At 43.4% G+C, this 24450-nt stretch overlaps 1 protein-coding gene across 2 annotated transcripts in view; it reads right to left on the bottom strand.

Annotated features, from left to right (window-relative positions):
- The window catches only part of NKAIN1 (sodium/potassium transporting ATPase interacting 1), a 46203-nt gene that overhangs the window by 8059 nt on the left and 13694 nt on the right, over nucleotides 1–24450 (bottom strand). The window contains exons 2-5 of one of the 2 annotated variants that reach the window (XM_058196257.1): nucleotides 16242–16379; nucleotides 12272–12352; nucleotides 8636–8833; nucleotides 5283–5343 (exon numbers count right to left, since the gene is read on the bottom strand). In XM_058196257.1, the coding sequence (XP_058052240.1) occupies nucleotides 5283–5343; nucleotides 8636–8833; nucleotides 12272–12352; nucleotides 16242–16379 (478 nt within the window). Of the gene's footprint in view, nucleotides 1–5282; nucleotides 5344–8635; nucleotides 8834–12271; nucleotides 12353–15020; nucleotides 15159–16241; nucleotides 16380–24450 lie in introns of both variants that reach the window. The other variant, XM_058196256.1, reaches the window with a different exon arrangement.

Consider the following 24450-nt stretch of genomic DNA (forward strand, 5'->3'; position numbering starts at 1 on the left):
AGAACCAGAGATTTCCTTAAGTTGCCAAGGTGGATATTCACGGATGAACCTCAATTTTTTTTCCCCTAACAATTTCTAATTTCCTTCAACTATTGGTGTGCAGGAAAAAAAAAATCAGTTTAGGAATTTCCACTGCTTCCTTCACCTTTTTTTAAAATTTGTTTGTTTGTTTGCATTGATGGGCACAATAAATATTCCCAAACAGCCACCGAACCCTCAAATGACCAAGAAGCAATTTAGGTTTGCATAAGGGTGGGCTTCAAAAATTTTAGGAAGGGGTTCTCTGCCCGGCTGCTGGGTGGGCGTGGCCATGGTGGGTGTGGCCTAGTCAGCCTCCTGCAACACAGGGGGGGACGGACGTTTTTGCCCTTCCTGGGCTCCAGAGGCTTTTCTTGAGCCTCTGGGAGGGCAAAAATGGCCTCCCCAGGCTCTGGAGGCTCTCTGGGGGCCGGGAACAGGCCTGTTTCCGGCCTTTCTGAACTTCTGGTAGGCCTGTTTTTCGCCCTCCCCAAGCCTCTGTGCACGCCCTGCACTTACCTGCATCTAAAACAGACTGCGTGGGGACTCCTGGGAAGGGCGGGGCTGGCAGGGCCAGCCAGGAGTGGGATTTGGGAGTTCTCCGAACTGCACAGTATCTTAGCTAGAGGTTCTCCTGAACCCCTGCGAACCCCCAGCAGCCCACCTCTGGGTTTCTCCAAATAAGCAAAGAAACAAAGCCATTTACAGGCAGATGTGAATCTGGCTTCCCCATTGACTTTGCTTGTCAGAAGGTTGCAAAAGGGGATGACATGACCCCGGGACGCTGCAATTGTCATAAATAGGAGTCAGGTGCCCCATGTCTGAATTTTGATCATGTGACCCTGCGGATGCTGCAATGGTCGTAAGTGTGAAAAATGGTCATATAGTCGCTTTTTCCAATGTTGTTGTAACTTTGAACAATCACTAAATGAGCGGATGTAAGTCCAGGAATACTTGCATTAAATAAGGTTAACTCTAAACCAGTTTAGGTTTGCTGGATAATTCTAAACCAGTTTAAAACTTGGTGCAAAGCTTCTGCTAGGCTTTTAATGAGCTGGTTCAGCTTGCTAACTGAAGGCAATCTATGGCAGGGGTCTCCAACCTTGGCAACTTGAAGACTTGTGGACTCCAACTCCTAGAATTCCTCAGCCAGCTTTGCTGAGGAATTTGTCCACAAGTCTTCAAGTTGCCAAGGTTGGAGACCCCTGATCTATGGAACGTATATCTGTGAAAGTTACCAGTGGTCACCAACCTTTCGGACCTCAAGGACCACTAAATTCATAATTTTTAATCCCATGTACCACTAATATGATCTGCCTAATGACCAACTGGGTGGGTGTGGCTAAGTGGTCATGTGACTGGGTGGGCATGGGCAACTCGATGCAATTCATGTCAAGGGGCGCCTCACCAGCCTCTACTCATCCCTCCCTTCCCAGCCACTCCTCACCTGCCCACTCGGGCTCCTTAGGTCCCCAACAGGTAGCAGTTATTGGAACTAAGCAGCCACCATGAGAAAGAGTCCATAGTTTGAGGACCCCTGATTTCGTGCAATATAAAAAATGCAAATAATTTTTCTGCAGACCACCAAAATTTTCTCGCAGACCACCAGTGGTCCACGGACCACCAGTTGGTGACCACTGACCTATATGGTACCGTAAAGGACCAAGGGCTCCCAACAACACATTGATTTAAAACCGGAGCTGTTCTTATTGGGTATCCTCCCAGAGAAAACCAGTAAAGAAAATATTTATTTGATTATACATGTCATAACAGCAGCAAGAATTGTTTTTGCACAAAACTGGAAAACAAGATACCCCTGGAAGGAAAAGTTATTAAAAAAAATAGATTGTGCAGAAATGAATAGATTAACTTTGATGATCAAAGCAAGAGAGGATTCCGAATATTTTAAGATATGGGATCAATTTTACCATTGGTTGGAAAAAAGATATAGATAAGCAATTGATAGTTATGTAAGAAAATGGTATAATTAGAATATTGTACTTCAGAAAAAATTGTAATAGATTAAATTGAAATGAAGAAAGAAGAAACAACAAATAGATGGAGCCATGAAGAAAACACCGAGATGTCACACGGAAGGAATGATTGATGTAAATGTTTGTTTGTTTATAAAAAAAAAAATTTAAAAGAAAAGGACCAGGGGCTCTGGTTTGAGGAAGTGCAGTACGCCTGCCATTCCTTTTTTTTATGGCATCCAATTAGCTATCCTGATTTATTTATTTAGCGAAATTTGCATTTCGTTCTGCTCCAGAGGCTCCAAGTGGCTGACATCCAAGTCATAAAACTGTATGACGACAACTAATGTAACCATAATGAAAAGCTAAAAATAACAGAGCGCAAGTCAGAGTTTACAAAAACCATCTCACTACTAATCTTTCTTACAGAGTCAGCTGAGCCATTGGATCTTTTGCAAAAGGAGAGCAGTGTTGAGTCCCATGGAACTGGGGGAAAAATTGACTACAAAGTCCACTCGTTTAGTGAAAAGGCTTCCTGGCCCATCATCCTTTAACTGGCCAAGGAGGGGAACCCAACGTCTCCCCACAGGGTTAAATGAAAGTGGAAGAAGGTCTGATGAATAGCTGATCCTAAAATCTAAGCTTAAAGATCTTAAAGGCATAAATAAAGAGAAAGCATCCAAGCTTACTCCATTTAGGTAAAGGTAAAGGTCCCCCTTGCACATATGTGCTAGTCGTTCCCGACTCTAGGGGGCAGTGCTCATCTCCGTTTCATAGCCAAATAGCCAGTGCTGCCCAAAGACATCTCCGTGGTCATGTGGCTGGCATGACTCAACGCCAAAGGCACACGGAACACTGTTACCTTCCCACCAAAGGTGGTCCCTATTTTTCATCTTGCATTTTTTAGGTGCTTTCGAACTGCTAGGTTGGCAGAAGCTGGGACAAGTAACAGGAGCTCACCCCGTTACGCGGCACTAGGGATTCGTACCGCTGAACTGCCGACCTTCCGATCGACAAGCTTAGCATCTTAGCCACTGAGACACCGCGCCCCTTCTTACTCCATTTACCTAGTGGTAAATGAGATATTTTATCTATCAAAACTAGCAAAACATACAGCCCCCACTGATACTTTCCACCCATCTCTTTGTCATTCTGCTTTATCTGAGCTTTTCAAATATGCTTTTAATGTATTTTCCATATTAAATTTGCTGCAGCCAGGACTGCCATCTCATCTTTTTAATGGAGTGTCTTATTAGCTTTGAAAATAAATCAATGAATGTCAAAAACCAAAGCGCTCTTTCTCAAAATCCATGGGGGATGGAGGGGGGGGAAGGAAAACAGGCATAAGAGGACCACTTTTGGCCCACAGAGCTGGAAGAGACAGTGTGCTAATACTTATAATTTGCCACCCATGAATAGGTCTTTTCATGTGTAAAGCTTATTAATAAAGTTCATTGGTATCAAATCACACAGCGCCTATGCTGTTAGGAGCCCCTGCTGGGATTCAAATATATAAGAGCCGCTTCTCGCATTAAGTAAGAAGTTCCTTATTTCACACCAAGATTTTAATTTTCCACTATGCTATTGGAACTTTTGTCAAACCATATCATCAGCCTCTGTCTGGAAGGTCAATCTTTCTGGGGGAAAAAAACGGCTTAGGATTCAAGAGAACATCCCAAAGGTACTTTTTCCAAAAGGCAACTGGGCTTTCTCAGTTTTTCCCCCCTTTGAAAACGTTTTGCTTCCCGTTCAAGAAGCTTCTTCAGTTCTTCTTAAAGATGCTTCTTGGGTGAGAAGCCAAACATTTTCAAAGGAGAAAAAAAACGAGAAAGTCCAGTTGCCTTTTGGAAAAAGCACCTTTGGGACAACCATGACCTGAATGATTGAGAATCTCCGTAGAGTCAAGAGAAGATATTTATTCATTTCTTGGAGAAGACAGGGAAATAAATGAAAAGGAAAAAGTGAAAAAAAACTGGGATGAAATAGAAATCCTGCTTGAAAAAGCATGAGAAGATGGTTTAACAGAAATTAATTAATGGGAAATTGATAAACAACTAGAAAATGTGGCAACTGCTCAGAACAGAGTGAAAAAGATTACTGGTAGAACAGAATAACAGAGTTGGAAGGGACCTTAGAGGTCTTCTAGTCCAACCCCCTGCTTAGGCAGAAAACCCTACACTACTTCAGATAAACGTTATCCAATATCTTCTTAAAAACTTAAAAACTTCTTGGAGCATTCACAACTTCTGCAGGCAAGTTGTTCCACTGATCAATTGTTCTCACTGTCAGGAAATTCCTCCTTAGTTCTAAGTTGCTTCTGTCCCTGATTAGTTTCCTCCAGGGGTGGAAGGTCATGTATTACCTGTATTAATTTTTTTATTTTTTTATTTTTATTTAATCGTATTTATATACCGCCCTATCTCCCGAAGGACTCAGGGCGGTTTACAGGCACTTAAAAAACACATAAACACATAAATACAATATAAAAACAATTAAAAAACTTATTCTATAAGCCCGTTAATTAAAATATAAAAATAAAACCCAATTAAAACCCATAAATTTAAAATCTAGCTCAGTCCTGCACAATTAAATAAGTATGTTTTAAGCCCGCGGCGGAAGGTCCGAAGGTCCGGAAGCTGACGAAGTCCGGGGGGTAGTTCGTTCCAGAGGGTGGGAGCCCCCACAGAGAAGGCCCTTCCCCTGGGCGTCGCCAGACGACATTGCCTCGCTGACGGCACCCTGAGGAGACCCTCTCTATGAGAGCGCACGGGTCGGTGAGAGGTATTCGGTAGCAGTAGGCGGTCCCGTAAATTAAGAGTTACATAAACTTATTTTGTCTTTTAATAACCCTGTAATCCCTTGCATGGGGGTGGAGTCGGGCAACTGAATGGAGCTGAGTGTTTACTAGCCGGATGCCCTTCCTGTCACCAATGCCGAGTTATATTCAGCAGATATATACTCATTGTGCCCAGAGAGAGAAATATCTGCCGCTACCTAGGATCGAACTCACAGCCTCCTGATTGTGAGCCGAGGGCTCTACCTCTAGGCCATGGCACCACTCATTTACTTTAACTTACATAAACATACAAGAAAGGGAAAAGAGAGAGAGAGAAAAATAACGACAATCTTTACACAGCAGAAAGTGAAATATTAAAAACTTTTACTCATGGTGATGGCTGACCGAATTCTTAAAAATTTGGCAGCCCCAGTGACAAGTCACTTGTGCATCACTCTAATATTTCAAGCAGGGGCGACATTCCTATTTATTCAGGGGGATAACTGGATACTTACAGCTGTCTTCCTCCTCCATAAACATTTTGCTGACATAGCAGGCGTAAACAAATCCAAATAGCTTCAGAGAACATGTTTGGAAAAAGAGAGAAACATGAATTAATGATTTGAAAGCAAAGAAATGTACCGATTATCATCAGACTAGGATTCAATAATTTAAACTGATGAGGGAAAAGCTCGGGCGGCCAAGTTTATTTCTTCCATTTACAACTCCGCTGCTGTCTCAAATAACTTTTGACCATGCTGGTCCTTTAGGTACAATATTAGAAACAAGAGCAAAACAGAACGGGTGAGATGGGCTCAAAGAAGTAAGCCATCAGTCAGGCTCGACATAATCGCTTATCACCCTCAGAATAAAAAGCAAAGGGAAAGTTGCAAAGGGAAGGAGGAAAAGGAACTTGCAGACTTTTAGTGATTTACCCGGAAGCAGTTTTGACTGATCACTAGGATTCATTTAACAAACTAATTGTCAGGCTTCAAAGCATATTCAGGCTGCTTTCATTTTTATTGTTTCTCAGCTTGCCAATGGACTATGGGGAGATCCCAATCAGTTTGGAAGTGCATGCACCACGCCACATGCACGCTTGGACCCTCTGCGCATGCGCAAACCTTTCTGCTCATGCGCAGAGGGTAAAAAAGCAAGTTTACTTCCTGGTTAAAACCAGGAAGTAACGACTGGGCAGGTGGGCAGAGCCTCGTGACACCATCACTACCGGTTCTTCGAACCACTGGCCACCATCACTACCGGTTCGACTGAACCGGTCCAAACCGGGAGCATTTCACCCCTGGGAGAGGGAAGGGGGAATTGGAACGTGGATTTTAAACATCAAGCAATCAAGCAGTGAGACCCAAGGTCACGTCAGCAGTTGTTTGCCAGACTTTCAAGACATCTTCTCACAACAATATTCTGATACTCAATTTTTTATTTTTATTTTACATTTATATCCCGCCCTTCTCCGAAGACTCAGGGCGGCTTACAGTGTGTAAGGCAATAGTCTCATTCTATTTGTATATTTACAAAGTCAACTTATTGCCCCCCCAACAATCTGAGTCCTCATTTTACCTACCTTATAAAGGATGGAAGGCTGAGTCAACCTTGGACCTGGTGGGACTAGAACCTGCAGTAATTACAGGCAGCTGTGTTTTAATAACAGGCTTCTTACAGCCTGAGCCAATGAGGACAATGAGACCTGCACTAATAGGAGGGAGGGAGGATTCTATACTTTAATTATACTGAATTGCCTGGGAATTAGCCAAAGCTGGTTTTGCCTTCATTCTGTGCTGAAATGGTGTACTCAATAAAGTTTTGCATTAAGAGATAGGATCATCTCGTCCATGCTTGCTGCGTTGGGTTCGCCAGTCACAACCTTGACACTAATCCTTAAACCTGCTTAACATAACACAGTTGTAAAGTTCACATGACAACTTAAATTACATGCTGTATGGTTTGTACCTTGAATAAACCATGCAATTTTATGCAGGGGGGGAGGGGACCTGTGCCCTCCAGAGCTTTTTGAAACACAGCTGCCCTCATCCATCATCAGTGGCCATATTGACCGGAGCTGCTGGGAATCATCGGTTCCCCACCTATGATGGTATATGTGAATGACCTTGGGAGATGGGGGAAAAAGATGCTGCCTAGGGAACGATCAAATAAGAGACAGCAGAGCCCACAGCTGTCCCGTGGGTGGAGAAACAGACTCAGAAGGGACCCTCCCTAAGTTATCACGCTCGGAAGGTTTGTACTTTCAGACTTGCAAGATTCTATTGATGTTAATGAACGATGGCTCAGCAGTTAAAGTTACCGAGCTTGTCAGCTGGAGAACTGATAGCTTGGGTTCAAGACCCGAGCACCACGCGACAGCGTGAGCTCCCGTTACTTGCCTCTGCTCCTGGCCACCTAGCAGGTCGAAAACATGCAAATGCGAGTAGATAAATAGGTACCACTTCGGTGGGAAGGAAACAGCATTCTGTGTGCCTTTGGCATATAGCCATGCTGGCCACATGACCATGGAAACTGTCTTCAGACAACGATGGCTCCCTCAGCCAAGAAATGGAGTGGAGCAGTGTAACCTAGAGCCGCACGACTGACAGGGAAACCTTTACTTTTAGTCTTTCAATAAAGTAGCATTAGCTCATCTGGTTGTGTTCCCTGTCTAAGGCTGGCCTCAGTCTTGCAATCCAATCTATTCAAGATGGAGGAGGGCTCTCCTTCACTTTCTTCAGCTTAATATGCTGCTCTAGTCGTAACTGACTCTGAGCAGCATATGTACCCAAGGCGGTATCCTGATTAAAAACAAATACCTAGGAAATGTATACCAAAATACCCCAGGCAGTGCTAACAGGACTCCTAGACAAAATTACATACTAGAGGAGAGATCAAATGGAGCATTTCTGATCCCAGAGCCATGCTGGAAATGTCAGCTTTAATAGCATTTCAAAAACCTAGGAGGGTGAGGGCCGAGGTAAACTTCAGTGGGAACATTACTTCAAGAGAAGAAGACAATGATTGACAGAAGGATATTGGAGCTACAAAATGTCAGCTTCCCATTCAGCTGTTTTTTAAAATTAAAACATCTGCTTTTTTTTTTATTTAAAAAAATGGTAGAAAGCCTGAAAAACACCAAGGGAGTGGAACCTGATATCCATATTGGATAGATACTGTATATATTTTTCTAGATAAATTTTCTGGGAATCAGGAGCCAGTTTTGTGTTTTCGTTCAAATGGGTGTGAATTCTGCAGCGAAACTAACCGTGGAATCTTTAGTGCCTCCGTTTTGTTCTGTTTTGTTTTTTTAGAAGTGATGGAGAGGCCAAACCAGTGGTGAAAGGTAAAATTTGTTACTACCGATTCTGTGGGCATGGCTTGGTGGGGGGGGGGGTGTAATGTGACTGGGTGGATGTGGCCAACTTTTTTAAAAAAAATTGTAGTTTTACAAGCATTTTTTTCTACAACCACTTTGGCCGAAGAGGTTGTAAAAAAATGCTTTTAAAAGATTCTGGCAATCTCAGCTGAGTTGCCTGATCGTCAGAACCTTTTAAAAGCATTTTTAACAACCTCTTTGGCCGAAGAGGTTGTAGAAAAAATGCTTTTAAAAGGCTCTAACAATCCCAGCTGAGCCGCGCGATCATCAGAGGCTTTGTTTTTTACTTTTAAAAGCATTTTTTTGGCTGAAGAAAAAATGCTTTTAAAAGTAAAAAAAAAACCTCTGATGATCACGCAGCTCAGTGGGGGGGGGGAGGGATTTTTGCTACCAGTTCTGCAAACCACCCACCGCCATTGCTACTAGATCAGGCGCATTTCACCCCAGGCCAACCTAACCCAAGAAGAGATACTGGTACCACTTACTTACCGCAAGGAATATCTGCATTGCACTGCTCACCACCTCAATATATTGATAATCGAGCAAGCATCCAGTTACTGTGATGACATGATGGTCTTCTAAGGCCAGGTTGGAGCTGATCACAGGGGTCACCAGGCAACCAGGACCGTTCTCCATCCACCACGAGCGATGCAGTGATGTGTTAAAGGTCATGATGAAGTCTCGATCCTACAGAAATGGGAGAAAGATGAACTCAGCAGTGACGTTTGGACCGCTATAAAGGGGGGGAATATATACCATATTTTTTGGACTATAAGACGCACTGGAATATAAGACGCACCTAAATTTACAGGAGGAAAAGAAGGAAAAAAGTAGTTTTTGGCCTCCGCTAATCAGATTTTCACCCTCCCAGTTTTCTGTGAAAACAAGCAGTGTGGAGCACTGCAGAGTTCTTCTGGGGGGCTGGGAGGGTGAAAACGCGATGCACGGAGGGTTCAGGAGGTCAAAAACACCTGTATTCAGTCTATAAGATGCACCTAAATTTTTACCCACTTTGGGGCGGGGGGGAAAGGTGCATCTTATACTTGGAAAAATACGGTACATACTCATAATCCTTTTGAGGTAAACCATGCTACACAAAGAGAAGAGAAACGGTCATCAGAAGCAAGGACACCCAGGATGATATGAGTGTTAAAATTAGGAAGATGATGGGCAGAGCATCACAGTACAAACCACAGGAATACAGTGTGCATTGTGATACTCCATGTACTATCTGCCAATTTCGAACCCTACAGAGGCCAACTGATTTGATAAGCTCAAAAATACTGACTTTTGCTACACATCGTAGCTTAGGTAGGTCAATCAAGATTTTCACATAATACTTTCCATTAAGATAATAAATGAGTAGACCCCCATAAGCAGCCTTACCCCCATCCATGCCACAACAGTACTGGTCACGTTTTAGTGCCTTCTGTGCAAGCCAGGATCCCTAATTTGTAGAGTAGCTTGTAAGCTGACACAGTATTGATCTTATCTAAGTACTAGGAGGTGCATACAACGCACCCATAATCCTTGCTCTTTGGAGAATGACAAATTAGATAAATTAGAAGCCAGCTATCTTATAATTCCGCCACCATTCCCTGTCCTCCAACTATCAGACACAAGAAAATACAGAGTCAGCAAGGACCATGTTTGGGCCCTCTTCCAGCCTGGTTGCCTCTGATCAGTATGTTTAGCTAAAGAAGCTAAAGAAGAAAAGAATTCTGCAAAGGGATTTAGTCTCCCTTAAATTTTGAATCGAAAGGAAATTATGAAAAAAGTTGAGAGTTGAAAATTCTTTGTCCAATAGTTTAGTTCAGGGGTCTGCAAACTTGGCTCTTTTAAGACTTGTGGAGTTGAAATCCACAAGTCTTAAAAGAGCCAAGTTTGCAGACCTCTGGTCTAGTCGAAAACTTTATTTACACCTGGCTGGAAAGGATTCACGTTTATTTTGAGGGAATGGGTGGTGGGGTGCAACATTGTCTTTATGACCTCATAGAATTAGTTGTGGATTCTTTTTCCAGGTTGGCATGGAGGGCCTTTGGGGAGGTTTGTGTCAGTGGTGGGTCTCAAAAAATTTTTTACTACCGATTCTGTGGGCGTGGGTTGGTGGGCGTAGCATGGCTTGGTGGGTGTGGCTTGATGGGCATGGCAGGGGAAGGATACTGTAAAATCTCCATTCCCTCCCCAATTCAGGGGAAGGTTACTGAAAAATCCCCATTTCCTCCCAATCAGCTGGGACTTGGGAGGCAGAGAATAGATGGGAGCGGGGCCAGTCAAAATCTCCAGAACTAGTCAGAACTAGAATCTGCTGAAACCCACGTCTGGGGTGTGTGTGTGTGTGTGTGTGTGTCTGTGTGTGTGTGCAGGCTGTTTTAGACACATATTCTTTCTGAAACCTTGCCTTACCTTATTTGTTTTCCGTTAAGAAGCCATGAAGGCCTTGGAAAATATATTCTAGCACCTACAAGATCATAGCTGTGCAAGCCAGGGGATATTTTCTGTGGCTTTCTAGGCAAGCAAAAGTTGGACTTTAACAAAGAAAAATGAAAAGAGCGTTGAAGCTTTTCAACTTTGGTGTTGGAGAAGACTGTTGCCCAATTCTTCCTTACCCATGAGGCATTCTTGCAAATACTTTTTCTCCTTGAAATGAACATACACTCCTCTTTACCGATGCTGCCACAAAAGAGAAAAACTCCAGACGGCTGCTTTCTGGTTTCTTTATGGGTTTGAGAAGTTGGACCTGGAAACTCTGCATTCATGTTTCTCATTCACCTCTAATTCAAACTTTAAAAGACACGAATGAGATTGTGGTGTCATCCTCAACCCATGGAAGATGACAGGACATACTGCTCTAGCCCTGAAACTGGTTCAATACATATTGGACTTCAACATTTCTGGTTATTATAAACTTCTCCACAGAATTAGATGGCATAGTCTTTGTTTAAATAATAATGATAATGACGGCAATAGCAATGCCAGAAAAATAAACAATGATTTTTTAAAAGCTGGGCTTGGAATAAAAGGATGTTTTGCAACCTTGGCAATTTTTAAAATCTGTGGACTTCATTTCCCAGAATTCTGGGAACTGACATCCATATATCTTGAAGTTGCTAAGGTTGAGAAACCGTAGGAGAACAGCCTGAATTGGAAGGCGGAGTTAAATGTGTCATCAGTTTGGAGTCACTGCATTGCCACAAGAGAGCCAAGTCCAGCTCCCTTGCCCATGAATTCAATTGACCCTTACCTAGCACCAACTTCGCTTTGATCATTAAGTTGACTAGATTCTTGTAAATAAATAACTGTTCTGTGATTTGAACTCGACAAATGCTCCTGGTTATTTGCGCCTGACAGATACAATTTAATAGTAATTAGAAGAGGCATTTCCCCCTTGTCCACCATAAACAGGCAGCAAGGCCTTTCCTAAAATGACATACGAGATCCGTGAATCTATAACCCTGAAAGGTTTCAGTGTGCTATGAATTCACAATGATGATCTCCTTGGAACCTGATTTAATCGGTGTACAGTATCCTGATGACACACACACACACACACACACACACACACACACAATGCATTTATACTGCTCCCATATAAATACAACCTGATTTCTCTTCCTTCCCTCCCAACCCCCCCATCTTCCCTTGTGGATCAGCCCATCTGTTTACAAAACAGAGCGGTTTGTGTCAACGTGCTATGTGAGCACTGCATTTCAAACAGAGATTTGTCTTTACTTGCAAAACCTGTGCATGACATAAAAGAGAAATGCCCCAGTGAGAGAAGGGGGGTGGGGAAAACCCCCACACAGCCTGAACACCTGAAGAGGCCAAACCCTCATTTATTTATAACACAGAGCAACAGAGCAAGTCTCCCAGGGGTCTCCTAGTATCGTGCCAAATCGGATCTGTTAATGTCAGCACTGGAAGAAGTTGCCCGTGTGTGTGTGTGTGTGTTTAGAGTTAATTTGAAAGGAACACGGAAGTATTTACAACCTGCGATCTTCTCCTGAATTCTAAATCTCTATCCCAAGGAGCAATTGCTGCTGGAAAGGTGATGGATGGAAAGCTGTTGGGTGGACCGATGGCTCGAGAAGGGCAAGTTCTGGGTGTGATTAGAGAGGTAATTACCTGTGAAAGGTGTCCGACTTCCAGGTAGAAACAGATGATGAATGCATTCCAGCCAACCCAGACAATGAGCCACACAGCATACTAGTGAGGGAGAGAAAGAGGCAGGTTGAAGACATACAATGGGGGAAAAGAAAAAACTATTAAAACAATTGGAGATACAGTATATGCTTGTTCTCCATGGTTCTTAGCCTAAATATATCCAGCTGCAGAAACACAACACACACATTGAAGATTTAAACTTAAGAATCTGAACCAAGATTCCAAAAAGAAGTGGACCTTTTTTAATCATTGAAACCTAACTTTCCAAAATTGATTTGCTTTATTATTCTATTTATTTATTTGCTGCCCATCTTGCCACAAGGTAACTCTGGGCAGCTTTACTATCAACACAATATTGCAATATCCCCAGTCATTCTGCACTCTATGCAGTGGTGAAATCCAATTTTTTTTACTACTGGTTCTGTGGGCGTGGCTTGGTGGGCATGGCAGGGGAAGGATATTGCAAAATCCCCATTCCCTTCCCATTCCTGGAGAAAGGATACTGCTAAATCTCCATTCCCATCCCACTCTGGGGCCAGCCAGAGGTGGAATTTGCCGGTTCTCCGAACTGCTCAAAATTTCCGCTATCGGTTCTCCAGAACCTATCAGAACCTGCTGGATTTCACCCGACTCTACATTATGGTTATGGACCAGGATACTACATCTTAGGTTCCTACTTAATACCAAATTTGTATTACAACTAGCCATCAAATCATCTCTTGACTTGTTTTCTTGAGAGGGCTCTAAAAACACTGTTTATCCAGGTTGTTTATCCAGGTGTTTCATGTCAATTATTTTATTTTTGATTAGAGTGGCGTTGTGGCCTAGTGGTGATGATGCTCCCCTCCCACTTGGAAGGTTGAGAGTTCAATCCTAGGTAGCAGCCGATGTTTCTATCCTAGGACACAAAGAAAAAACATCTGCTGCAAACTCTGGATAGGCATCAGGAAGGGCATCCGGCCAGTAAATGCTCAGCTCCGTCCAATTGCCCGGACTCTACTTTGAATAGGTAAAGGTAAAAGTTTCCCTATCAATCATGCCCAACTCTAGGGTACCCAATCATGCCCAATCATGCCCAACTCTAGGGATTTGAGCTGGTGAGCTGCACTGCTGCTGTTTGGCTTTGTGTTCGTGCTCATCTCCATTTTTTTGGCCGAGGGAGCCAGTATTGTCTGAAGACAATTTCTGTGGCCATATGGTCAGCATGGCTATACAGCAAAGGCACACGGAATGCTGTTACCTTCCCACCGAAGTGGTACCTATTAATCACCTTGCATTTGCATGCTTCCCAACCTCTAGGTGGGTAGGAGCTGGGGCAAGTAATGGGAGCTCGCCCATTGCACAGAGTTTGGGTCTCAAACCCAGGCTGTCAGCTCTCTCCAGCTTAGCATTATTAACCGCTGAGCCATTGACCACAGAGTCGTAAAAAGTGAAATTTAATTATTTTAATTTTGATTGAAATGTATCTGATTGGAAGTCTAGTTTTATGTATTCATCGCGCTAAGAAACTGGCAGCATAAATACATCAGTCAATGAAACAAATAAAATGTTAAAAAGTTATGATATTTATATAGTTACCGTGTTTCCCTGAAAATAAGACCCTGTCTTATATTTTTTTGAACCCCGAAATAAGCGCTCGGCCTTATTTTCTAGGAGGTCTTATTATTTTGGGGCACATGGAACAAGACTGGGCTCCTCTTGCCATCTTACCTGATTTCCAGCTCTGTCTCCCTAACCCTAACCAGAGGAAATGGTGGGGATCAGCTGTGCATGTGTTTAAATATTTTCGGGGAGGGCTTATTTTCAGGGGGGGGTATTTTAGCGCATGTGCTCAAAAGCCAGAATCGGGGAGGTCTTGTTTTCGTGGAAACAGGGCACTTACCAGGCACATCTAAATTATATTAAAGTAACCAAAATATCTTTACAATCCCCAAGGCACGTCACAACTTTTAAGGAACCCTTAATGTTTGGAAACATACTAAAAAGCAGAAACATCACCCTGCCAACAAAAGTGCATATATTCAAGGCTATGGTTTTCCCAGTTGCACTGTATGGCTGTGAAAGTTGAACCATAAGAAAGGCTGAGCGCCAAAGAATTGAGGCCTTTGAATTCTGGTGCTGGAGAAGACTCCTGCGAGTCCCTTGGACTGCAAGGCCATCCAACCGGTCAGTCCTAGAGGAGATCAACCCTGACTGCTCTTTAGAAGGCCAGATCCTGAAGAGGAAACTCAAATACTTTGGCCACCTAATGAGAAGGAAGGACTCACTGGAGAAGAGCCTAATGCTGGGAATGAGGGAGGGCAAAAGAAGAAGGGGACGGCAGAGAATGAGGTGGCTGGATGGAGTCGCTGAGGCAGTCAGTGTGAGCTTAAATCAGGGGTCTCCAACCTTGGCAACTTTAAGCCTTTAAGCGAAGCTGGCTGGGGAATTCTGGGGGTTGAAGTCTGCCAGGCTTAAAGTTGCCAAGGTTGGAGACCCCTGGCTTAAATGGACTCCAGGGGATGGTAGAGGACAGAAAGGTCTGGAGGAACGTTGTCCATGGGGTCGCGATGGGTCAGACATGACTTCGAGAGTAACAACAACATTTGGAAGTTGAAAAATTTGACACGCCCTAATTTACACAAAGCAACAATCCAACATATTTCACTATTTTGGAAAAAAGAAACAAAAAACAAAACAAAAAACCCAGGGAGTAGGATGTTATACTTACCAGCATGAGGTATCTGGATCTGTACTGAAGGGTGCCAAAAATACCCAGAATGACGGCCATAATGTGTAAAAAATTAGCCAGGATCGGCAACCACTGATAACCCAGGAAGTCAAATATCTGTCTCTCCAAGGCTGCAACCTACAAGAGACCAGAAAGGCAGACAAAGAATTCTTTATTGCACAGCGCTACACAGAATAAGAAAGCAGCAAAGTCTACCGCAGAATTAATAAGAAACCTTATGGGCTATTAGTCACAACCAACAGAGATGTTGGCGTGATTCATTGGCTGCTGTCAAAGAAATATATTCCAAAGCAGGGGGGAGGGATTTAGGGGGGATCCATCACAAGGCAAAGAAAAGGGTTTTTGCGCTGGCAAATGGCACCGGTGGAAATGAGCACCAATGGGCCGATGCTTCAATTGCCAAGAGGAGGAAAAGAAGACAATTGTCCCCAAAGTGATAAACCTGGGTTTGTCCCCAGGAGCTTGTTCCTTTGAATCCAAGAGTCTGTAAGAGATTCTCGGTCATCTAGGTCATGACTGTCCCAAAGGTGCTTTTTCAGGAGGCAACTGGACCTTCTTGTTTTTTCTTTTGAAGACGTTTGGCTTCTCATCCAAGAAGCTTCTTCGGCTCTGACAGGATGGTGGGGAATGGAAGGATTTATACTCCTTGCAGACAGCTGATCATTTGCATCCTTTGAGAGGGCCGTTGAAGCACTTGGAGGTTTATCTGTATCCTCAGGGTCACCTACAGGAACCAGGAGCACCACTCAGGCCCATTTTGGATGCAGGTGAGTGCAGAGTGTGCGCGGAGGCTCGGGGAGGGTGAAAAACAGGCCTACCAGAAGTTTGGTAAGACCTGTTTCCAGCCTCCAGAGGGCCTCTGGAGCAGGGTCTCCAACCTTGGCAACTTTAAGCCTTTAAGCGAAGCTGGCTGGGGAATTCTGGGGGTTGAAGTCTGCCAGGCTTAAAGTTGCCAAGGTTGGAGACCCCTGGCTTAAATGGACTCCAGGGGATGGTAGAGGACAGAAAGGTCTGGAGGAACGTTGTCCATGGGGTCGCGATGGGTCAGACATGACTTCGAGAGTAACAACAACATTTGGAAGTTGAAAAATTTGACACGCCCTAATTTACACAAAGCAACAATCCAACATATTTCACTATTTTGGAAAAAAGAAACAAAAAACAAAACAAAAAACCCAGGGAGTAGGATGTTATACTTACCAGCATGAGGTATCTGGATCTGTACTGAAGGGTGCCAAAAATACCCAGAATGACGGCCATAATGTGTAAAAAATTAGCCAGGATCGGCAACCACTGATAACCCAGGAAGTCAAATATCTGTCTCTCCAAAGCTGCAACCTACAAGAGACCAGAAAGGCAGACAAAGAATTCTTTATTGCACAGCGTTACACAGAATAAGAAAGCAGCAAAGTCTACCGCAGAATTAATAAGAAACCCTATGGGCTATTAGTCACAACCAACAGAGATGTTGGCGTGATTCATTGGCTGCTGTCAAAGAAATATATTCCAAAGCAGGGGGGAGGGATTTATGGGGGATCCATCACAAGGCAAAGAAAAGGGTGTTTGCGCTGGCAAATGGCACCGGTGGAAATGAGCACCAATGGGCCGATGCTTCAATTGCCAAGAGGAGGAAAAGAAGACAATTGTCCCCAAAGTGATAAACCTGGGTTTGTCCCCAGGAGCTTGTTCCTTTGAATCCAAGAGTCTGTAAGAGATTCTCGGTCATCCAGGTCATGACTGTCCCAAAGGTGCTTTTTCAGGAGGCAACTGGACCTTCTTGTTTTTTCTTTTGAAGACGTTTGGCTTCTCATCCAAGAAGCTTCTTCGGCTCTGACAGGATGGTGGGGAATGGAAGGATTTATACTCCTTGCAGACAGCTGATCATTTGCATCCTTTGAGAGGGCCGTTGAAGCACTTGGAGGTTTATCTGTATCCTCAGGGTCACCTACAGGAACCAGGAGCACCACTCAGGCCCATTTTGGATGCAGGTGAGTGCAGAGTGTGCGCGGAGGCTCGGGGAGGGTGAAAAACAGGCCTACCAGAAGTTTGGTAAGACCTGTTTCCAGCCTCCAGAGGGCCTCTGGAGCAGGGGTCTCCAACCTTGGTCCCTTTAAGACTTGTGGACTTCAACTCCCAGAGTTCCTCAGCCAGCTTTGCTGGCTGAAGGACTCTGGGAGTTGAAGTCCACAAGTCTTAAAGGGACCAAGGTTGGAGACCCCTGATGTAGCCCACCTCTGGGTCCTAGGGTTAAAAAAAAGCTGGCAATTAATCTCTAACACCATTAAAATGGTTTGCCATAGTCTAGCTTCCCACAACTGTTGCTCTTGGGAGTACAGCGCCCATCATAGGTGGCTCCGTGGGGATTGGGCCTAGTGAGAGTTAGCATCCCACACATCTGGTAAACTGCAGTTTCAGCACATCTGAAGGAGGCCCCAGAAGAGTGAACATGGTCAGATTAATCATGATAATGAAATGCTATGCCAGTTCCAAGCCAGGACCTGCTTCTGCTTACAGTGACAGAAAATAACCGTTGCTACATGCAGTATTAGAAGAGTTGCGCGTTATATCCGGGCGGCGATCACATGACTAAAAGACAGCAGCGGATTGCCGGCATCCAGCTGGCGGGAAATCAGCGCCCTGATTGGCCCAGCCACTGACAGCTCAGTATAAAAGAGCTGTCAGTGCCTCAGAAATGCCCGCTCGCTCTCCAAGGTTGTTAGCGAACCCAGCGAGTCACTGTTAGCTTGTTAGAGAGTTAAATAAACAGTTGTGAACTATTACCCTGCCTCGCCTCCATTCTTCCGCCTTGTTCAGCGAACAGAACATTGTGAGATCTGTAGCAGATTGCATACAAGTCTCATCCCACTGAGATTGGGCCGCCCTACCCGTGCCGACATAGGAAGCATCGGTCAGGGTATTCCAGCTGGCAGGGTCCAGAAGAGCCTTCTCTGTCATTGCACTTACCCTTTGGATAGGGGTGGGCTTCAAAAATTTTAGCAAGGGGTCCTCTGCCCCTTGCCATGGTGGGTGTGGCCTAGTCAGCCTCCTGCACCATGGCAGGGTGGGGCGTTTTTGTCCTTCCCAGGCTCCGGAGGCTTTTCATGAGCCTCGGGGAGGGCAAAAATGGCCTCCCCAGGCTCTGGAGGCCCTCTGGAGGCCAGAAACGGGCTTCCAGAACTTCTGGTAGGCCCGTTTTTTGCCCTCCCCAAGCCTCCACACACCCCCTGCACTTACCTGCATCCAAAATGGGCCACGTGGGGACTCGGGGAGGGGCCAGCCAGGAGTGGGATTTGGGGGTTCTCCAAACTACACAGAATCTTAGCTAGAGGTTCTCCCAAACCCCCAGCAGCCCACCCCTGCCTTTGGAAGATCTTGCACCCTGGAGTGAGGTCAGCTCCCATCCTCCTGACCTTTCATAAAAACGTGGCTCTGCCAATTGGCCTGGAGCTTCAGTGGGGAAATTTCACATTGGGGATGATTGAAATCTCACCTCACCTCACCTCCCCTTCTCATTCTACTCTGTCCCTCCCCATCTTTTAATAAGGGTTGTGTATTTGTATTTTACAGTATTGTTTACAGTATTGTATACTTTTAACTTTTGAATATTGTAAGCTACCGAAAGATACTCTACGGTAAGATGGGCGACCAATAAATGTAATAAATAAATTAAAAAGGGAATGTGAGATTCAGAAAGTAATAAAATATTAGCAACTCCAGATAACAGCTGGCTTCCTTGTCAACTCTGCAACAGAGAGTACAGGCAACTGTGTAACTTGATTTCTCATTGCTTGAAAACTGGCAGTTGCATATATAAATACAATCCTGTGAGATACAGCAATAGATTTATATACCACTTCACAGTGCTTTACAGCCCTCTCTAAGCGGTTTACAGAGTCAGCCTATTGCTCCCAACAATCTGGGTCCTCATTTTATACCCAACTTGGAAGGATGGAAGGCTGAGTCAACCTTGAGCCTGCTGAGATTCAAATTGCCAAATTGCAGGCAGCCGGCAGCCAGCAGAAGTAGCCTGCAGTACTACACTCTAACCACTGCGCCACCACAGCTCTGATACACTATCAGAACAAGGCAGTGTTTCTAAGGTGCTACCTCTGGTGAGCTGGATCTAAAGATTCCCTTTCTCTAAACAGGAGCCTTTGTCTTATTGAAGGATCTCCCATCTAACTCACCAGTCTGTTTAATGTGTAACAAAAGTTCCCTTGATTTTGGTTCAATATAAAATGGAAACATGCAAAACTAATTATTATGGCTTATGGCTTGCTTGTTGAATTCCTAGTTTAAAGCATCCTGCCTTAGGGATGACTGAAGAACTGCTTTTGCTGTTATTGCTGGGGAATGATGGATGCTGTTATCACATGGAGAGCACCGACTCAAAAAGGTTCATATGGTACTTGGATTGTTCGTAAGCCTTAAGTCTGTCTTCATTGGCTTGGTGGCTTCACGGAGGTCTTGAAGAACCAGCTTTGCAGAAAGAAAAGTATTAAATCCAATCCCTAATACTGTATATTTAGGTAGATAGTGAAAAATCAGCCAAGGTCCTGGAAAGCCACTAACAGTCAAGGCCTTGGAGACACTTCATCTGGCTACTCTATATTTAACTAACCCTTTGTGCAACACTACATTATCTCCCTTTATCTCCCAAGTGACTACTAGAGCTCAGCACCAAAACAACCTTGAGATTAATTGCATCCCAATGGGCCATTATCCTTGAACTGCGTGATTTCATTTGCTATATGCCTTGGGCTCGGTGGAGATTTCATTTAATTAAGCTGCACCAGAAGTAACATTTCTGAATCAGTGAAACTTCTGGTACCATCCCAGAAAGTCCATGTGTAATCTTGGGTTCTTGAGCCCTCTTATTTGTGGGAATAGCATTAACCATCCATTTTCTAGGAGTTTGGGGAAACATATCTACGAGGGAGGGAGGGAGACTGTGAATCCTCAATTAGAGATAAGGCTGCAGGGTAAGAACACGTAAAGAGAGAGAGATCATCTGTATATTTGGTAACGCCTTGAATCTCTCTTCAGATCTATGCCATTGGAGAAGTTCCACAGAGAGCTTCCTCCAACCAGGTGTCTCCAAGGCGGACTTCAGCTCCTATCGCCTCCCAAGGGAACAAAGCCAACATCCGAACCGGCTAACGGATAACTAGCCTAGAACCCTTTTAAGAGTCTGGGAAAAAAAATAATTGCAAGCTTGATTGCGAAACAAATTGCTGCAGATGAGCACCTGCTAATTTTGTTATTCCGCGTAACAATCTTCTGCTAGAAAGCGTTCTGCCTGCACATTTGGCATTGCCACTACTAAGCTACTGTGTATCTTGATGGGAAGGCGCAAGCTGATAGCTTAATTGGCTTTAAATGAAGATGACTGTATGTCCTGATTATTGCTTTCTTTAGTAACAGCAGTTAAATTGCTGACAATTAGGTTTCACTTAAAATTGCAGGTGAAGATATTTATGCAGGAATGGTAATATGCCCTCATAGTAACAGAATGGTTGCCCATCAAGCTATGGAAAAGCAATGGCCCTTCCTTTTTGACTCTGGATAGCTCCCCAGCAATCTATCCAGAGATACAAAGCTGTTTTGCATCCTTGACTCTGTCTGCTTCCAAAAATCTATTTCATTATGTTGTATTCAATCGCTCCCAATACAAAGCAAATGGAAACAGAAAGCTGGAGGACGAAGAACACCAAGATGCAATTGTTTTCCTCTGGTCTTCTTGTTGCAAACTGAATAAAGGAAGCAGCAAGTTGTGGACTTTGGCCCAGGCCAATGTGGGGAATAAAGAATCCCATCAATTGCAAATTATAAAACGCAAAGTAGATGAAGGCAGGGTTAACTGGGCTCAATTAATCCAATGGCCTGGGATCATACAATCCAATGGATGTGTTTGCACAATGTAGTTTGACCATGGTTTATTCGGGGGTGGGCAGGGGGGCAGGTGTCTCCAAATTTGGCAACTTGGCAAGCTCCATGCTGGCTGGGGAATTCTGGGAGTTGAAGTCCACAAGTCTTAAGGTTGCCAAGTTTGGAGACTCCTGTTTTATTCAATGAACCCAAGCTTCTGGGCATAGAATATTTCACCTTCTCTGAGAATGGGCATAGTGTGTTCAGACAATCTGTCAGTAAAAGAGTCCAAAATAGGAACACTGGTTATTACAATTTTAACCTTAATTACAATGTGTATGGCTAATGTATTGTGTTAACCCAAGCCACTGGGTTAGTTCAGGATTGGGCAAATTAAAAAAAAAAGATTAATGCAGGAATCAACTTGAGTGTTGTATACACACAACCAGTAAGGAAGACTGCAACCAGATTGCTGTATGCTGGTGCTCACTTCAAGATCTCTATTCCATATTTCAGAAACTGAAGCTGCAGGTTTAAGCCCAATTCAAATATAGTGCTACTGGATAACTCTGGCCAATCTCTGTGGTGGTAGTGGGGGCACATATTAGGCTCAATTACTATACGGTTTCATCTATAAATCCAGACATTATGTCAGAATTGAAGCTGGTAAGTTCTGACCAGCAAGACTGGGACCAACATCCTGGAACCAGCAAGACTGCTATGTCAGTACAGAAAAAAATAGGTTGCACCAAACAATCCATTATGATGAAGGATGGAAGGGTGGGGGGTGGGGGAGGGACTCAAGATTTCAATCTTGGAACAAACACTTCTATAATTAGATTCTTAGGCCCTGTAGAAGACAATATATCTGCAATAACAGCAACTTATCCAGTATAGCTCTTCTTTTAATGTTTCTGTGAAAGCTCTTGGATACAGTTGGAGTGCTTAAAGAGAATTATTGCAATGCCTTGAGTGTTCTTCTGGCACTTTTGGCGTCATGGTTATGTGTGCACCAGACCAATCAGGCTGTTTTAGAATTGTGATTGAACCTAGGCTAAACCAAGATTTTTTTGGTTATTGCAAGGCATAGAATGAAGAGAGGTTCCTCATCCCATGCCAAGTTGGTCAACTTGCCTGGTTACAAAAAAGGCAAAGTATAAATATAGTGACTTTAGGTTACACAACCCTTCAAAGAAATAGCTGCTCTTTGTGATAATGACTCTTTATGCTCTTTATGATAAAAGACTCCTGCGAGTCCCTTGGACTGCAAGGCGATCAAACCAGTCAGTCCTAGAGGAGATCAACCCTGACTGCTCTTTAGAAGGCCAGATCCTGAAGAGGAAACTCAAATACTTTGGCCACCTAATGAGAAGGAAGGACTCCCTGGAGAAGAGCCGAATGCTGGGAACGATTGAGGGCAAAAGAAGAAGAGGACGACAGAGAATGAGGTGGCTGGATGGAGTCACTGAAGCAGTAAACATGAGTTCAAATGGATTCCAGAGGATGGTAGAGAACAGGAAGGCCTGGAGGAACGTTGTCCATGGGGTCGCGATGGGTCGGACACAACTTCGCAACTGACAACAACAACAATAATGACAAATTGGCAATATCAAAACCAGAATGCCCACAACTGCATTCCTTGACTTCCTCCTCCCTAAATTAAAATGGAATGAGGACCAAACTCAATACTTTACTTGGCCAAGTGTGGTTAGACACACAAGAAATTTGACTCTGGTGCAAAAGCTCTCAATATACATGCAAGGCAACACAGAGTGAGAATAATCATAATAATGATATCAATAAGAGGGGTTAGTGAAGAAGTTGGAAAAAAGGAAAAATCTTATGCGATTATCAAATCTCACAAAAATCGGTTCTCGTGCTCCAAAGTCAGAATGCTATCTTTCCAAAAATACAAATGGGACTATATCACAAGATTATATTCGTATTATGTTGAACTAAATAGCCAACACTCCAGAAGATAGGCTCAAGAAACAGAAAGATCTTGACAGACTAGAACATTGGGCGCTATCTAACAAAATGAAATTCAACAGTGAAAAAAGTAAGGTTCTACATTTAGGCCAAAAAAACAAAATGCACAGGGACCATATATGTGGTACATTGCTCAATAGTAGTAACTGTGAGAGGGATCTTGGAGTCCTAGTGGACAACCATTTAGATATGAGCCAGCGGTGTGCAGCAGCTGCCAAATAAGCCAACACAGTTCTGGGCTGCATAAACAGAGGGATAGAATCAAGATCACGTGAAGTATTAATACCACTTTATAATGCCTTGGTAAGGCCACATTTGGAATATTGCATTCAGTTTTGGTCACCACGATGTAAAAAAGATGTTGAGACTCTAGAAAGAGTGCAGAGAAGAGCAACAAAGAAGATTAGGGGACTGGAGGCTAAAACATATGAAGAACGGTTGCAAGAACTCGGTATGCCTAGTTTAATGAAAAGAAGGACTAGGGGAGACATGATAGCAGTCTTCCAATATCTCAGAGGTTGCCACAAAGAAGAGGGAGTCAAACTATTCTCCAAAACACCTGAGGGTAGAACAAGAAGCAATGGGTGGAAACTAATCAAGGAGAGATGCAACTTAGACCTAAGGAGAAATTTCCTGACAGTTAGAACAATTAATCAATTGTAGGAAGCTACATTTCTTTGGGATTAATTTAATATGTTACCACTGGGAGCAGTGTTCGCGATGAGGTCAATATTGACCCCAAGGATCAATGTGATTATCCAAGGGGTCGATAAATGGCCTACGGTCAAAAGGGGGGGTCAGTAAATGTCAGGGAGTCAACAAGTGATTGATAAATGATGGAAGGTTGATTGGGGATCAATTAATCTTTCCAGGTCTCTGTAGAGCTCCATGCTAGTCCTTGGTCCCGAAGGCGAGGTAGTCAGTGGTGAGACAGTGTTACCCAGGTTGGATGGTCAGTAGCTAAACAGCCTTGAGTTGTATCTATTCATTATTATTTGTGGTACTATTAATTAAATTTGGCACTTATTAAATTATTTTCACCTAATGTTTGGAGGCCGATGAACCATCTGAATCCTCACGAAGGATTGATGAACTGAAAAGTATGGGGAACCCGTGGTTGAGACGCAACAAATTAGGAGAAGCCGAACCTTATAATTGTACCAATGATCCTTTGTCACTTTCTTTTTTAGAAATGGGAAGGCTTTGAGAAGGATCAACATTTCCTCTTTCTTTCCTGTGTTTTCTTATTTCCCTTTCAGTATATTTTTCAGCCCATCAAATCACTTCTGTTCTTGCAAAGAGATTTTTGAATTCCCTTCCCATAAACATACATATCATCCCACTAGCCTTTTGGCTTTATTTTACTCCAGTAAAATATATATATATATATATATATATATATATATATATATATATATATATATATATATATATATATATATATATATATATATATATATATATATATATATATATATATATATATATATATATATATTGCCAGGAGGAACAGCTATTTATTATTTCCAATATATCAAATCTTTTCTTAAAT

Source organism: Ahaetulla prasina, chromosome 10 (assembly GCF_028640845.1).
Source record: "Ahaetulla prasina isolate Xishuangbanna chromosome 10, ASM2864084v1, whole genome shotgun sequence".
NCBI lineage: Eukaryota > Metazoa > Chordata > Lepidosauria > Squamata > Colubridae > Ahaetulla > Ahaetulla prasina.